Raw genomic sequence first — 12,785 nt, 5'->3', positions numbered from 1 at the left:
CAATGTTGTGACAGCTTCAGATGCACAGCAAAGTGACTCGGCTATACATATACGTGTATCCATTCTCCCCCAGACTCCCCTCCCATCCAGGCTGCCACATAACACTGAGCAGAGTTTCCTCTGCTATACAGTAGGTCCTTGTTGGTTATCCTTTTCAAATATAACTGTGTGTACATGTCAATCCCAAAGTCCTTAACTATCTCTTCCCTCCACCTTCCCCCCCACCCCGTAACCATAAGTTCATTCTCTAAGTCTGTGAGTCCGTTTCTGTTTTGAAAATACATTCATTTGTATCATTTCTTTATAGATTCCCCATATAAGCGATATGATCCGATATTTCTCTTTCTCTGTCTGACTTACTTCACTCAGCATGACAATCTCTAGGTCCATCCAATGGCATTATTTCATTCTTTTTTATGGCTGAGAAATATTCCATTGTACGTATGTACCACATCTTCTTTATCCATTCCTCTGTCGATGGACATTTAGGTTGCTTCCATGTCTTGGCTATTGTAAACAGTGCTGCAATGAACATTGGGGTGCATGTATCCTTTTGGACCATGTTTTTCTCCGGATATATGCCCAGGAGTGGGATTGCAGGGTTGTATGGTAGCTCTATTTTTAGTTTTTTAAGGACCCTCCATACTGTTCTCCATAGTGGCTGCACCAATTTACATTCCCACCAACAGTGTAGGAGGGTTCCCTTCTCTCCACACCCTCTCCAGCATTTACTGTTTGTGGATTTTTTGATGATGGCCATTCTGACTGGTGTGAGGTGATACCTCATTGTAGTTTTGATTTGCATTTCTCTAATCATTAGCGGTGTTGACCATCTTTTCATGTGCCTCTTTGCCATCTGTATGTCTTCCTTGGAAAAATGTCTATTTGGGTCTTATGCCTTTTTTTTTTTTTTTTTTTTTTTTTTTTTTTTTTTTGCGGTACGTGGGCCTCTCACTGTTGTGGCCTCTCCCGTTGCGGAGCACAGGCTCTGGACGCGCAGGCTCAGCAGCCATGGCTCACGGGCCCAGCCGCTCCGTGGCATGTGGGATCTTCCCGGACCGGGGCACGAACCCGTGTCCCCTGCATCGGCAGGTGAACTCTCAACCACTGCGTCACCAGGGAAGCCCCTTATGCCCATTTTTTGATTGGGTTGTTTGTTTTGATATTAAGCCACATGAGCTGTTTGTAAATTTTGGAGACTAATCCCTTGTCAGTCCCATCATTTGAAAATATTTTCTTCCCATCTGTGGGTTGTCTTTTCGTTTTATGGTTTCCTTTGCTGTGCAAAAGCTTCTGAGTTTAATTAGGTCCCATTTGTTTATTTTTGTTTTTATTTCCATTATTCTGGGAGACGGATGGGAAAAGATACTGCTGCGATTTATGTCAGAAAGTGTTCTGCCTATGTTTTCCTCTAAGAGTTTTATAGTGTCTGGTCTCACATTTAGGTTTTTAATCCATTTTGAGCTTGTTTTTGTGTATGGTGTTAAAGAATGATCTAATTTCATTTTTTTACATGTAGCTGTCCAGTTTTCCCAGTACCATTTGTTGAAGAGACTGCCTTTCCACCACTGTATAGTCTTGCCTCCTTTGTCATAGGTTAATTAACCACAGGTGCGTGGGTTCATTTCTGGGCTTTCTGTCCTGTTCCATTGATCTACAGTTCTGTTTTTGTGCCACTACCGTACTGTTTTGATGACTACAGCTTTGTAGTATAGTCCGAAGTCAGGGGGCCTGATTTCTCCAGCTCCATTTTTCTTTCTCAAGATTGCTTTGGCTATTTGGGGTCTTCTGTGTCTCCATACAAATTTTAAGGTTTTTTTGTTCCAGTTCTGTGAAAAATTCCATTGGTAATTTGATAGGGATTGCACTGAATCTGTAGACTGCCTCGGGTAGTATAGTCATTTTGACAATATTTATTCCATTCCAAGAACATGGTATATCTTTCCATCTGTTTGTGTCTTCTTCAGTTTCTTTCATTAGCATCTTATAGTTTTTGGAGTACAGGTCTTTTGTCTCCTTAGGTAGGTTTATTCCTAGGTATTTTATTCTTTTTGATGCAGTGGTAAATGGGATTGTTTCTTGAATTTCTCTTTCTGATCTTTCATTGTTAGTGTACAGAAATGCAGCAGATGTCTGTGTATTAATTTTGTAGCCTGCAACTTTGCCAAATTCATTGATGAGCTCTATAGTTTTCTGGTAGCGTCTTTAGAATTTTCTGTGTATACTATCATGTCATCTGCAAACAGTGACAGTTTCTTTTCCAATTTGGAGTCCTTTTATTTATTCTTCTTCTCTGCCATAGCTAAGACTTCCAGAACTGTGTTGAATAAGAGTGGTGAGAGTGGGCATCCTTGTCTTGTTCCTGATCTTAGAGGAAATGCTTTCACCTTTTCACTGTTGAGTGTGATGCTAGCTGTAGGTTTGTCATACATGGCCTTTACTATGTTGAGGTAGGTTCCCTCTATGCCCACTTTCTAGAGTTTTTATCATAAATCGGTGTTAAATTTTGTCAAAAGCTTTTTCTGCATCTATTGAGATGATCATAGGTTTTTATTCTTCAATTTGTTGATATGGCGTATCACACTGATTGATTTGCGGATGCTGAGAAATCCTTCATCATGGTGTATGATCCTTTTAATGTATTGTTGGATTCAAATTGCTAGTATTTTGTTGAGGATTTTTGCTTCTATGTTCATCAGTGATATTGGCTGGTAATTTTCTTTTTTAGTGGTATCTTTGTCTGGTTTTGGTATTAGGGTGATGGTGGCCTCATAGAATGAGTTTGGGAGTTTTCCTTCCTCTGCAATTTTTTGGAACAGTTTCCAAAGGATAGGTGTTAGCTGTTTTCTAAATGTTTGATAGAATTCACCTGTGAAGCCATCAGGTCCTGGACTTTTGTTTGTGGTTTTTTAATTACAGTTTCAATTTCAGTGCTTGTGATTGGTCCGTTCATATTTTCTGACTCTTCCTGGTTCAGTCCTGGGAGACTGTACCTTTCCATATTAGTAGCATTTTATAATTCTTTGTCTTTTCAGTACATGAGTCACTTATCTGTTACTACAGCATGTGTATATGTTAAATAGTCATGTTTCTATACCAGAGACATTGATTTATTCTGCCAGCAGGCATGTGCTTAGTGCGCACATGGATCCCTGGTCATCCGTATCCCACTACTTGCTAATTGGGAACAACTGTTCTAAAGAGGACAGCAAATGTATTTAATAGCATTATGTAAAGTTCTGTTTTTTATTCCCTGGTTTAAATTTACTAGATTGATTTTGGTCCTACATCCTTCCACTCGATACTTTTCCCCCATTCATTTAAATTCATTTCCTTAGAGTTTTACATTATTTCTAAGAAAGGGAACTGAAACTCTGATAGCCCCAAACCTGCATACCGTTTTTTTGCCTTAATATTGACCACAGCATTAAGTATTCTTTTGTAGCTGTCTCAGACCCTTTTGTTTCATCTGATTCTGTTTAACATAACAGACACCCAAAAAATAGGCTTATTGGAATTTCGTTGGGTGGGACCCTGTAAGGTTAATCAGAACCTTGAGAAGCCATTCAGATCTACAGGGCTTCCTCCGAGATCACCCCCGCAAAGCCTTTCTAGCAAAAGCCTCGTCCCTAGCCCTGGGGACTTATCACCCTTTGCAGGTGTTAGTCCACCTCTCAAAACACTATTCATTCAGGGAATGTAGGGTAAGAGTGGGGGGATAAATTAGGAGTTTAGGACTAACAGACACAAACTACTGTATATAAAATAAACAAGTCCCTACTGTATAGCACAGGGAACTATATTCAATATCTTATAATAACCTATAATGAAAAAATATATAAATAAGTCACTTTGCTGTACACCAGCAACTAACACTACATTGTAAATCAACTATACTTCAATTAAAAAAAAAAAGAACCGTATAGGGTAAGAACAGGGGAATCTTCTGTAGGACATACAGTCAGAATTTAACCGTTTTAACGGTTGCTTCATAATAAAGGTACACCTTATAAGCTTTAAATGATTATTGATAAGATGATGAAATAACAGTACTGATGGCATGTCATAAGCTGGTACAGTGGTACTAAGTTATGATTAACATTAATGTTTTTGAAGATCAGGCTGCTTTGAACTAACTTTGGTCATTAATGTGAATTGAAATGAAGGATATAACTCACTGTTACTTCATTATAGAACCTTGCTGCTGAAAAAACATACAACAACCTAGACATCACAGTGACCCAGGCCCTGCAGCACCGGTCACAGTATTTCGAAGGCGTAGTGAAGTGCAGTAAGCTGGAAGTACTGGAGACCATCGTGGACAGAATAGTGAGAGCCGAGGTGAAGTGGCTGCACCCGGGTCCCTCCCCACCTCCCCGTCTGCCATGAGCACCTAACTAGGAAACAGTGCCCCAGGAATACTGAGTCACAGGACCAGCCCGTGAGGCAGCCTTCCAGTGCAGTCCCGTGACACAGTCTCCCTGCTCCAGAACCTAGCACGTTTCTTGGCACATAGTAGGTCATCTGTGAATGTTCACTGAATTGAATTGAATTTATAAGTCCTGACAACATACTTTCATGGTTTTAAAACATACTTGAGAAAACAGAAGTCCCAAGAGCTTTAGGTTTCATTAGAGTATTGATGAATTTAAAGCTAAAAATGTGTAATTATATGGTCTCAACAACAAGTAAGTCAATAAAATGTATTCTGATCTTTTTTTTTAAGTTAAATGGTCTGTTCATCTCCTGACTGTGAGCACTTATGTCCCCCTGTATGTTACTGCCTGTAAGATTTTTTAGTATACTTTGCATAACACTCTGAATAAAAGGTAAGCAAGATCATTTTATAGTGTATCTAATTCAGTATACCCATTCCCAAAATAATTTCTTTCCTTTCTTGTTAGGGGTAGGAATGTTACCCTCTTCATCACTCCTTAGGACTGAAGGATGCAACTGTGTTCCTTCTAACCCCTAATTAGGCAAAATCAATTCATAATAAGTCTGCTTTGATTTTTATTTAAAAGCAAGAATATAGTCCCTGAGGAAAAGCACCTGGTTATTTTTAGGCTAATTGCAGGCGACCTTAGCCTGCTTTCTGAAAGTTACCTGTGAAGTGGTGTGTTAGGTCAGAGCACAGAGCCCGTCTTCGGGAGCCAACGTTGCCCAAGTCCACCTGCCCTGCTCCTGTCACGTGTGTTGGAGAGTCCCACCCTGCTCCGTCCTCAGCAGAGCTGACTGCCCAAGCTTCAGCTGCCATGGCCTTTACCCTGTTCCACTAGTCTCAACACGAAGTCTTTTTCTACTTGAATTTAACATCCATTACTAGTTTTCCAGAGGGTTCTAATTGACTTAGGAATACATCTAAACTTTTTATTGTTCTTTTGTATATGCCTTTTGAAGATCATAAGCAGAAATAGGTAAGACATTCCTCCCTAATTTTAAGGACAATGGACCACATCCATCTGATGGAATCCTTTATAACAATTAAAAATCATGTTAAAGGAGAATACTGTTGATATGGAAAAACAATATATTGCTAAGAGAAAGGCCAGTTACTATATATAATGTGATGCTTCATGTTAACATATGTGCACGTGCATAGAAAAGAGACTAGAAAGACTTGCACCACAGTATTAACACGGCTGTTTCTGTGGAGAACGCCAGCAGCCTTCGTGTTCCCAAGACCCCTGTTTGAGCACGTGCTACTGTCAGGTAGGAGAAGAAAGTGATTGGCTTGTCCTGGAAGTTCATCTGGTGAGCAGCGCAAACTTTAATGTGAAAATAGGTCATTGAGGGAAATACAGGTGTAATTAAAGTTTTTTCAAGTTACCCACCTTGACTTTTTTCATCATTAATTTTTTTCACCATATGACTCCTTGTTGGGGGACAAAGACCAGTTTTTAGCTTCAACATATATATATATATATATATATGGGTGTGTGTGTGTATATATATATATATATATATATATATATACACACACACACCTATACATATATATACACACATATTTCATATATATAGTATATTTTTGGCTGCACTGAGCAGCTTGTGGGATCTTAGTTCCCCAACCAGGGACTGAACCCAGGCCCTCAGCAGTGAAAGCACAGAATCCTAACCACTGGACTGCCAGGGAATTCCCAGCTTCAACATATTTTGTTAGGAGCAGGGCATACAGTATCAGCGATGATTTGGTTTATTTATATGACAAATATCACACTAGCTCTTAGAAAAGAAACATTCATAAGTTTAGACTCAGCAACAGATGATAATATTTTTGGTGGTCATTTCTGTCTGGCAGAACTAATTCTAAGTGAAATGGTTTCCCCTTGACCTTTAGTAGTTCAAAAGATAGTTATTTATCATTATTAAATGTGAACAACAAAATGTGTCTAGTATAGAATATATAGCATTCTCTGGCCCTAGATGTAAGTCAACTTACGATTAAAGTTAATAGATAATTGTGTTGTATCACAGGGTTATTGAAGAACATAACTTTTTCTAGAGAAGATTTTAAAAGAAATTTATGTTGATTAGCATGAGAAAGATGACAAAGTGATTTCTCTTTTGACCTAAAAGCAAGCTATGATGTCAAAAGCATCACCGGCACAGTATCATTAGAGACAAACTATAAAAGTGATTTCCCCGCTCCTCCCGTCTCCCTCCTGTGCCACCCATTCTGTACCAGTGGGTTTTAACTGTTCATTGTGGAGAAGAGGGTCTCCAGGGTAACCGACGGGCATGTGGTTGCCTCAAGCCTAAATTCTAAAGCTTTTAAATCAGAGAAGCGTGATGCTCTCTGCCTCCTTTCCTGTTTTAAGACACTTTGTTATAGTAATTAATACCTCAGAACATTGTCCACTCACTTATAAAAGACTTTCAAGTAGAAAACAAGATGTGAATGTAATTTATTTCACTTTATTATAGTTGATCATCCTCTGACTGTTATTCTTAATATATGAACTTCATAGAGAAAAGAGAAAATATAATCTAAGAGCAGTGACCTTTTATTTAGTTTCACTGCTTATTTGGACTTCTCTCCCAGGTAAAAACAGTTATCTGATAGTTAACAGAAACGGAGATACAACTTTTAAAAATTAAAAACCGTTTAAGAGATTAGAGCCACATGAAGCAGCTACTGTGATACTTCATGTTTTGAATTGTATCTTTCATATATTAATATTTTGAAAATAGAAAACTCAACAGGACTTATCTGGCTAATTTTTCTTAAAAGTAGTCAAGCAAGTCAGCATTGCATTTTAACAGAGCCAAGACCACTGCATGGCTCTTTGCACTGTTACTTTCTCTCATTTGTGGGATCTGTTCATTGTATAGCACATGAAAGACTTTTTTTCTAACGTCCATTTTAAACCTTTACTTATTTCAACTTTCACACGTGGCCTCCTTTCTTCTTGTTTGCAGGTCCATCGGCTGGTGGTAGTAAACGAAACAGACAGTATCGTGGGTATTATCTCCCTGTCGGATATTCTGCAAGCCCTGATACTCACCCCTGCAGGTATAAATGCCAGTGTCTGACCTTTACTGTAAGTGCACAGGGAGCTGAGGTGGGGCCGGGGCGGGGATGCGGGGCAGCAGGCCCTCCCTCGCCCACCTGCCAGCCGCACCTTTCTGTGCAGTACTTTGTAAACCATTTTCATTTTCTTTGTGGTTTTGAAGTTCTCCTATTCTACTTGAGAGAAAAGTTTATAGAAAGTATTCTGACTTAAGAGCATCCTGTCGACACCCAGAAGTGCTTAAGTAATCGAGGATTCGTTGCCATGATCGTCATAACCTTGCCCGTTAAAAAGTGAAGATCTCCTCAGTTTTGCTTTATGTTTAGGACTACTAACTGGAAATCAGAAGGGAAATTCTTTGGGATCTAAGTATTGAAACCATCTACCCTTCAAAAAAAAAAAAAAAGCTTACTAGTAGTGAGTATATTAAAGTTTGACCTACGCAAACTTTTTTCCATTAATAGTGTATGGAAATTACGTTAACTGTCAAACATTGGTGACTAAACTCATTTTCTGCCAGATTAACTCTAAGCCTCCCTTTGGTGTTTCTCCTGTGTCACACAGTTCAATCGTTTAATGGCTGAAGGGGTCCTAAAACCACCAGCCCTCCACTTCCCCTCCCCACCCACAGGAAGTACAGACAACCCAGCCTCAGGCCTCACAGATCAAGGCCAAGACAGGAGACTAAACCATGTGCCCTTTGAACTCTTAGAAGTTAAACATTAAAATGTGCCGTTACTAGGGTATTGATTTTTCTTTAGTTCAGAAATCAATCAAACTGGCTAAGACTAGTTTTTACAGTTGGCCTATAACCTGAAGATACCCACCCGAAAGGAATCCCCATCACCAGCGAGAAACAGATCGCACTGATTAAGTGAGAACGGCAGGGGTGTGATTCTGAGGGGGCGGTGACTCCCAGCAGGCTGTAGAGCAGCAGCAGCAGCAGCACCTGGGCATTGTTATTTAGCAACGCACAGGTGGGGCCCAGCCCATGTCTGCTGAGTCAGAAACTCTAGAAACAGGGCTTGCTGCAGTCATTTTCAAATTTCAGGTATGTGAGAACCTGAAACTCACAGTAACCTCTTCTTAATCATTACATAAGTTTTAGTACAGCGTTCGATTTCAGCGTGTGTGCAGAGTGATGGCCCCCCCAAGTCCAGCTGTCATCCACCACCATACAGCTGAGCCTCTCACCCACTGCACCCACCCCCACCCCCTTCCCTTCTGGTAACCACTGCTGTGTTCTCCATGTTCTTCTGTTGTCTTTGTTCATCAGTTTTGGCTTGGGTTTTTTAGATTCCACATATGAATGAAACCATATGGTATTTATCTTTCTCTGTCTTGATTTATTTCACTTAGAAATAAGTGAAAGATCCATCCACGTTGTCAAAAATGGCAGGATTTTTTTTTTTATGGCTCATGATAATCTCTGTAGTCATGAAATGAGAAAAGGACTAAAAGATGTGAGACTGTTCATAGCACTACTTGTAATAACCTCAAACTGGAAATAACCCAAATATCTTTGAGCAGAAGAACGGACAGACTGCATTATGTTCATTAGTGGAATGCGTTGACGGCGCACACACACAGCTGTATCGGACGGTGGATGAACCCCACAGACGAAACAGAGCAAGGAAGCAGGACCAATGCAGAGAGCGTGATTCCATTTATATACAGTTGACCCTTGAACAACATGGGTCCACTTACACGTGAATTTTTTCCAATAGTAGATACTGCAGTGCTACACAGTTCATGGTTGGTTGAATCCAGACACCGAACTGCGGATATGGAGGGGAATCATGGATACAAAGGATAAGCTGTGTGTAGCGCCCCAGTGTTGTTCAAGGGTCAGCTGTGCAGCTCCTCTGTGCATGTTAGGAAAAGGACTCATCTCCAGGCAGGCTCATCCCCACAGGCACGTAACCTGGCACCTTCAGAAAAAGACACCCCTATTCTAGTCGGCTGGCCCTGGGCCAAGGCACACAGCTTGCTGGGCTGAGTCAGGCCAAATGTCAACTCGCTTCTGTCCCCGTGGCCAAGATTCTTTGTGCATTACCAATTCAGAGTAAGCAATTCTTTATCCTTTCTATGCCTTCGTGTCACAAACCATAAGAATGAGAACGTTCGTCTGGATGAGTTTAAACTTCCATCCAAATTTGGTATTTCAAAAATTCTAGATTATTAATGCAAGTCAGCATTAATGAAAATGCAAGGAGGAAACCTGTTCCACAGCTGGATTTGCAATGTATGTTACCACAGAAATAAATATTGTAAAGACAGGGATAGTCGAATTAGAATTCTTTGTAGTACAGTGTGTGTAACGCTGTTCATTTAGGAAAATGCCCTGTATTCCTAATAACTGGATTACCGGTGAACATCGGGAGCGGTGCTGTCTTGGAAGAGAGGGAGCGCCTCCATCAGATCAGACGCTAGCATACTCAGGTGACCGTGTGGTGTAAGCATCAGACTAGAGGTCCAGCCTGGGCAGCCCAACCCCACTGTCCCCTTGGAGCTGTGTGAGTGTGGGCCAGCTCGCTGCTCACCTGTGCAGCCTCCATCCCTCCCTTCAGCTATAGGATGAGCAGCCTGACACAGGCCTAGTGGCCCTCCAGAGATACTGTGATTGAAACCACAGCCGTGCGTGAATGCTGTGTGCCGTCAGACCCCATACCCGGACAAGCACTGCTGACTGGATGTTTATGGAATAATCAGTAAGAGATGCTTTTTGAAAGAATCCACTATTATGTGAATAAAAGGTACCAGTGGTTATTCTTTTCACCAGATAATGGACACAATTCCCCATTAAGGATACTGATTTGATATAATAACATCTTCTCTTTTTTAAAAAGTTTTTAGCAGTAGTTCATTGTCCAACTTAATTCAGACTATCCAAACAAACCTAAGTATCCACATGTGCAACTAGTGAGTAAACAGCCTGATGGCAGTAGCTACAATTTTTTTAGCCCCTTATTTTTATAGAGTGTTGATCTCTTTCAAAGTCGAGTGTTTTCTAGTGTCTGATGAGAAAATACAGACTCTGTTGTAATGAAAAAAATGGCAGCTCCTCCCTCCCAACCCGTTTCAAAATATCCTGGCAAGGTGAGAGTACGTTTTATGTGCAGTTACTGTAAGCATGTTTAATGCTTTTACATTTTTATAAGTATGTACAACAGAAATACTTTGCACCTTCGCTAAAACTTAAATACATATTTCTTTTAAAAACTTTTAGCAGGGCCTCCCTGGTGGCGCAGTGGTTGAGAGTCCGCCTGCCGATGCAGGGGATACGGGTTCGTGCCCCGGTCTGGGAGGATCCCATATGCCGCGGAGCGGCTGGGCCCGTGAGCCATGGCCGCTGAGCCTGCGCGTCCAGAGCCTGTGCTCCGCAACGGGAGAGGCCACAACAGTGAGAGGCCCGCGTACAGCAAAAAAAAAAAAAAAAAAAAAAAAAAACGTTTAGCAACAGAACCCTCTTCTTTTCCAAATTAAACCTTGCATATTTAGAATTATGATATGCAGGGAATTCCCTGATGGTCCAGTGGTTAGGACTTCGCGCTTTCACTGCCGTGGCCCAAGTTCAGTCTCTGGTCAGGGAACTAAGATCCCTCAAGCCTCGTGGCATGGCCAGAAGGAAAAAAAAAAAAAAAAGAAGAGTGCTAGAATTAACGATATGCAAAATGGATTAAAAGCGTGCTGCAGTGATGGTAGGTGGGGATGGGGAGCCTGGCGCTCACCTGCTCATTCCCCACATCTCCTAAGGCTCTGCAGGTGCGGGTAGGTGCCACCAGGCAGAGAACCACCACTGCGCTCATATAGGACATGCACAGCTGCAACGTATTTTTATATTGCTTTGAAACTTTCGTTTCGCATCTCTTGATAGGTGCCAAGCAGAAGGAGACAGAAACCGAATGACAACCGTGAGTGGAAGAGCCCTTGCAGGAGAACTTGAACAAAGATGCTGGGTCACGCTTTGCCTCATGAACACTGACCGCGATAGAACAGAGTCCAATGGCTGAGAATGTGTATCAGGGTTTAGTGATGGGTGTTTTTTCCAGTGATGTTGAAACTAAGCATAAAAAAGAAAGATTTTGTGTTTGAAGATGTGAGCTTGCATTAAAAGACTGTTTTCAGGCCATTGTCTGAAAGATTTCAAATGCTGTATGTCATTAAAGTGCACTGTGTCCTGAATTTCTATTATTTTTCATTTTTAAAGAATTCACTGGTATCTAACAGGTAATATGACATAAGGCGAGTGTGTGGCATATTGAGATCTAGTGCCTTATGTCAGAACAGCGATATGTCATCACTACTGCCCATCGCAGCTGGAGCGCGTCCTTGTGAACTGACACTGCTGGAGTGTGAACGTCTGAACCTTTACCAAATCAGTTTTCATTAGATTTGTTGAATAGCTGTAATTTGAATATAAATAATTACTTTATAAAACTTTAATGATGGTTTTATGTGTCAGTGTTCTGTTCTGAACTATAGTGTAAACAAGGCTGATTTACAACAGCTTTATTTATTTTTACTTTCATGCAATTTTTTACACATCTTTTGGTGGGTAAACTTCACCGTACCCATTAACAAACCATTGGTTGCTATTTTAAAAGGACAAAATTCTCATTAAGTTTGATCTGGAAAGGATATGACTTCTCTAATAGCCACTGTTAGGTTTTAAAAGCTGAAGTTTCTAACAGCATTTGTGGGAACCTCTCTGTGGGGCTGCAAACAAAGTGCCGGGAAGATGTCTATTTTTTCTTGTGTTTTGACATGAAAATCATGACGTTTGTGTGATTGCTGATGCGATTGTTTTGTAAATTTTACTGTGGCATATACAGTATTGTCATATGGTTGAGGAGAAACACAATGTTTCCTAATGTAAGTGCTCTGAAAATGTTGACACTATATATATATATGTGTGTGTGTGTGTGTATATATATATATATATGAGTATAGTTTGGTTTTTTGTTTTGGGGTTTTTTTTTGCAGATTGAAAAATTAAAATAAATCTTACTATCTGCCATCTTGTTATAGAAGTTCTTTAAAATACTTTGTATTTCAGCACATTTCTTTTTTAAACATCTTTATTGGAGTATAATTGCTTTATAATGGTGTGTTAGTTTCTACTTTATAACGAAGTGAATCAGCTATACATATACATATATCCTCATTTCTCCTCCCTCTTGCATCTCCCTCCCACCCTCCCTAACCCACCCCTCTAGGTGGTCACAAAGCACTGAGCTGATCTCCCTGTCAGCACATATTAATTAAAAT

The 12,785-nt window shown here is 40.4% G+C and overlaps 1 protein-coding gene across 4 annotated transcripts in view; it reads left to right on the top strand.

Moving 5' to 3' along the window:
• PRKAG2 (protein kinase AMP-activated non-catalytic subunit gamma 2) overlaps positions 1-11,954 on the top strand; it is a 288,527-nt gene extending 276,573 nt beyond the window's left edge. For all 4 annotated transcript variants that reach the window (XM_082632118.1, XM_082632117.1, XM_082632120.1 and 1 more), the window contains 3 exons: positions 4,195-4,341; positions 7,423-7,516; positions 11,392-11,954. In XM_082632118.1, the coding sequence (XP_082488244.1) occupies positions 4,195-4,341; positions 7,423-7,516; positions 11,392-11,423 (273 nt within the window). In that variant the 3' untranslated portion in view covers positions 11,424-11,954. The remainder of the gene's footprint in view (positions 1-4,194; positions 4,342-7,422; positions 7,517-11,391) is intronic.
• The last annotated feature ends 831 nt before the right edge of the window (positions 11,955-12,785 follow it).

Source organism: Mesoplodon mirus (assembly GCF_964341445.2).
Source record: "Mesoplodon mirus genome assembly, chromosome: 9".
NCBI lineage: Eukaryota > Metazoa > Chordata > Mammalia > Artiodactyla > Ziphiidae > Mesoplodon > Mesoplodon mirus.
This window is presented reverse-complemented; position numbering and strand designations above follow the sequence as displayed.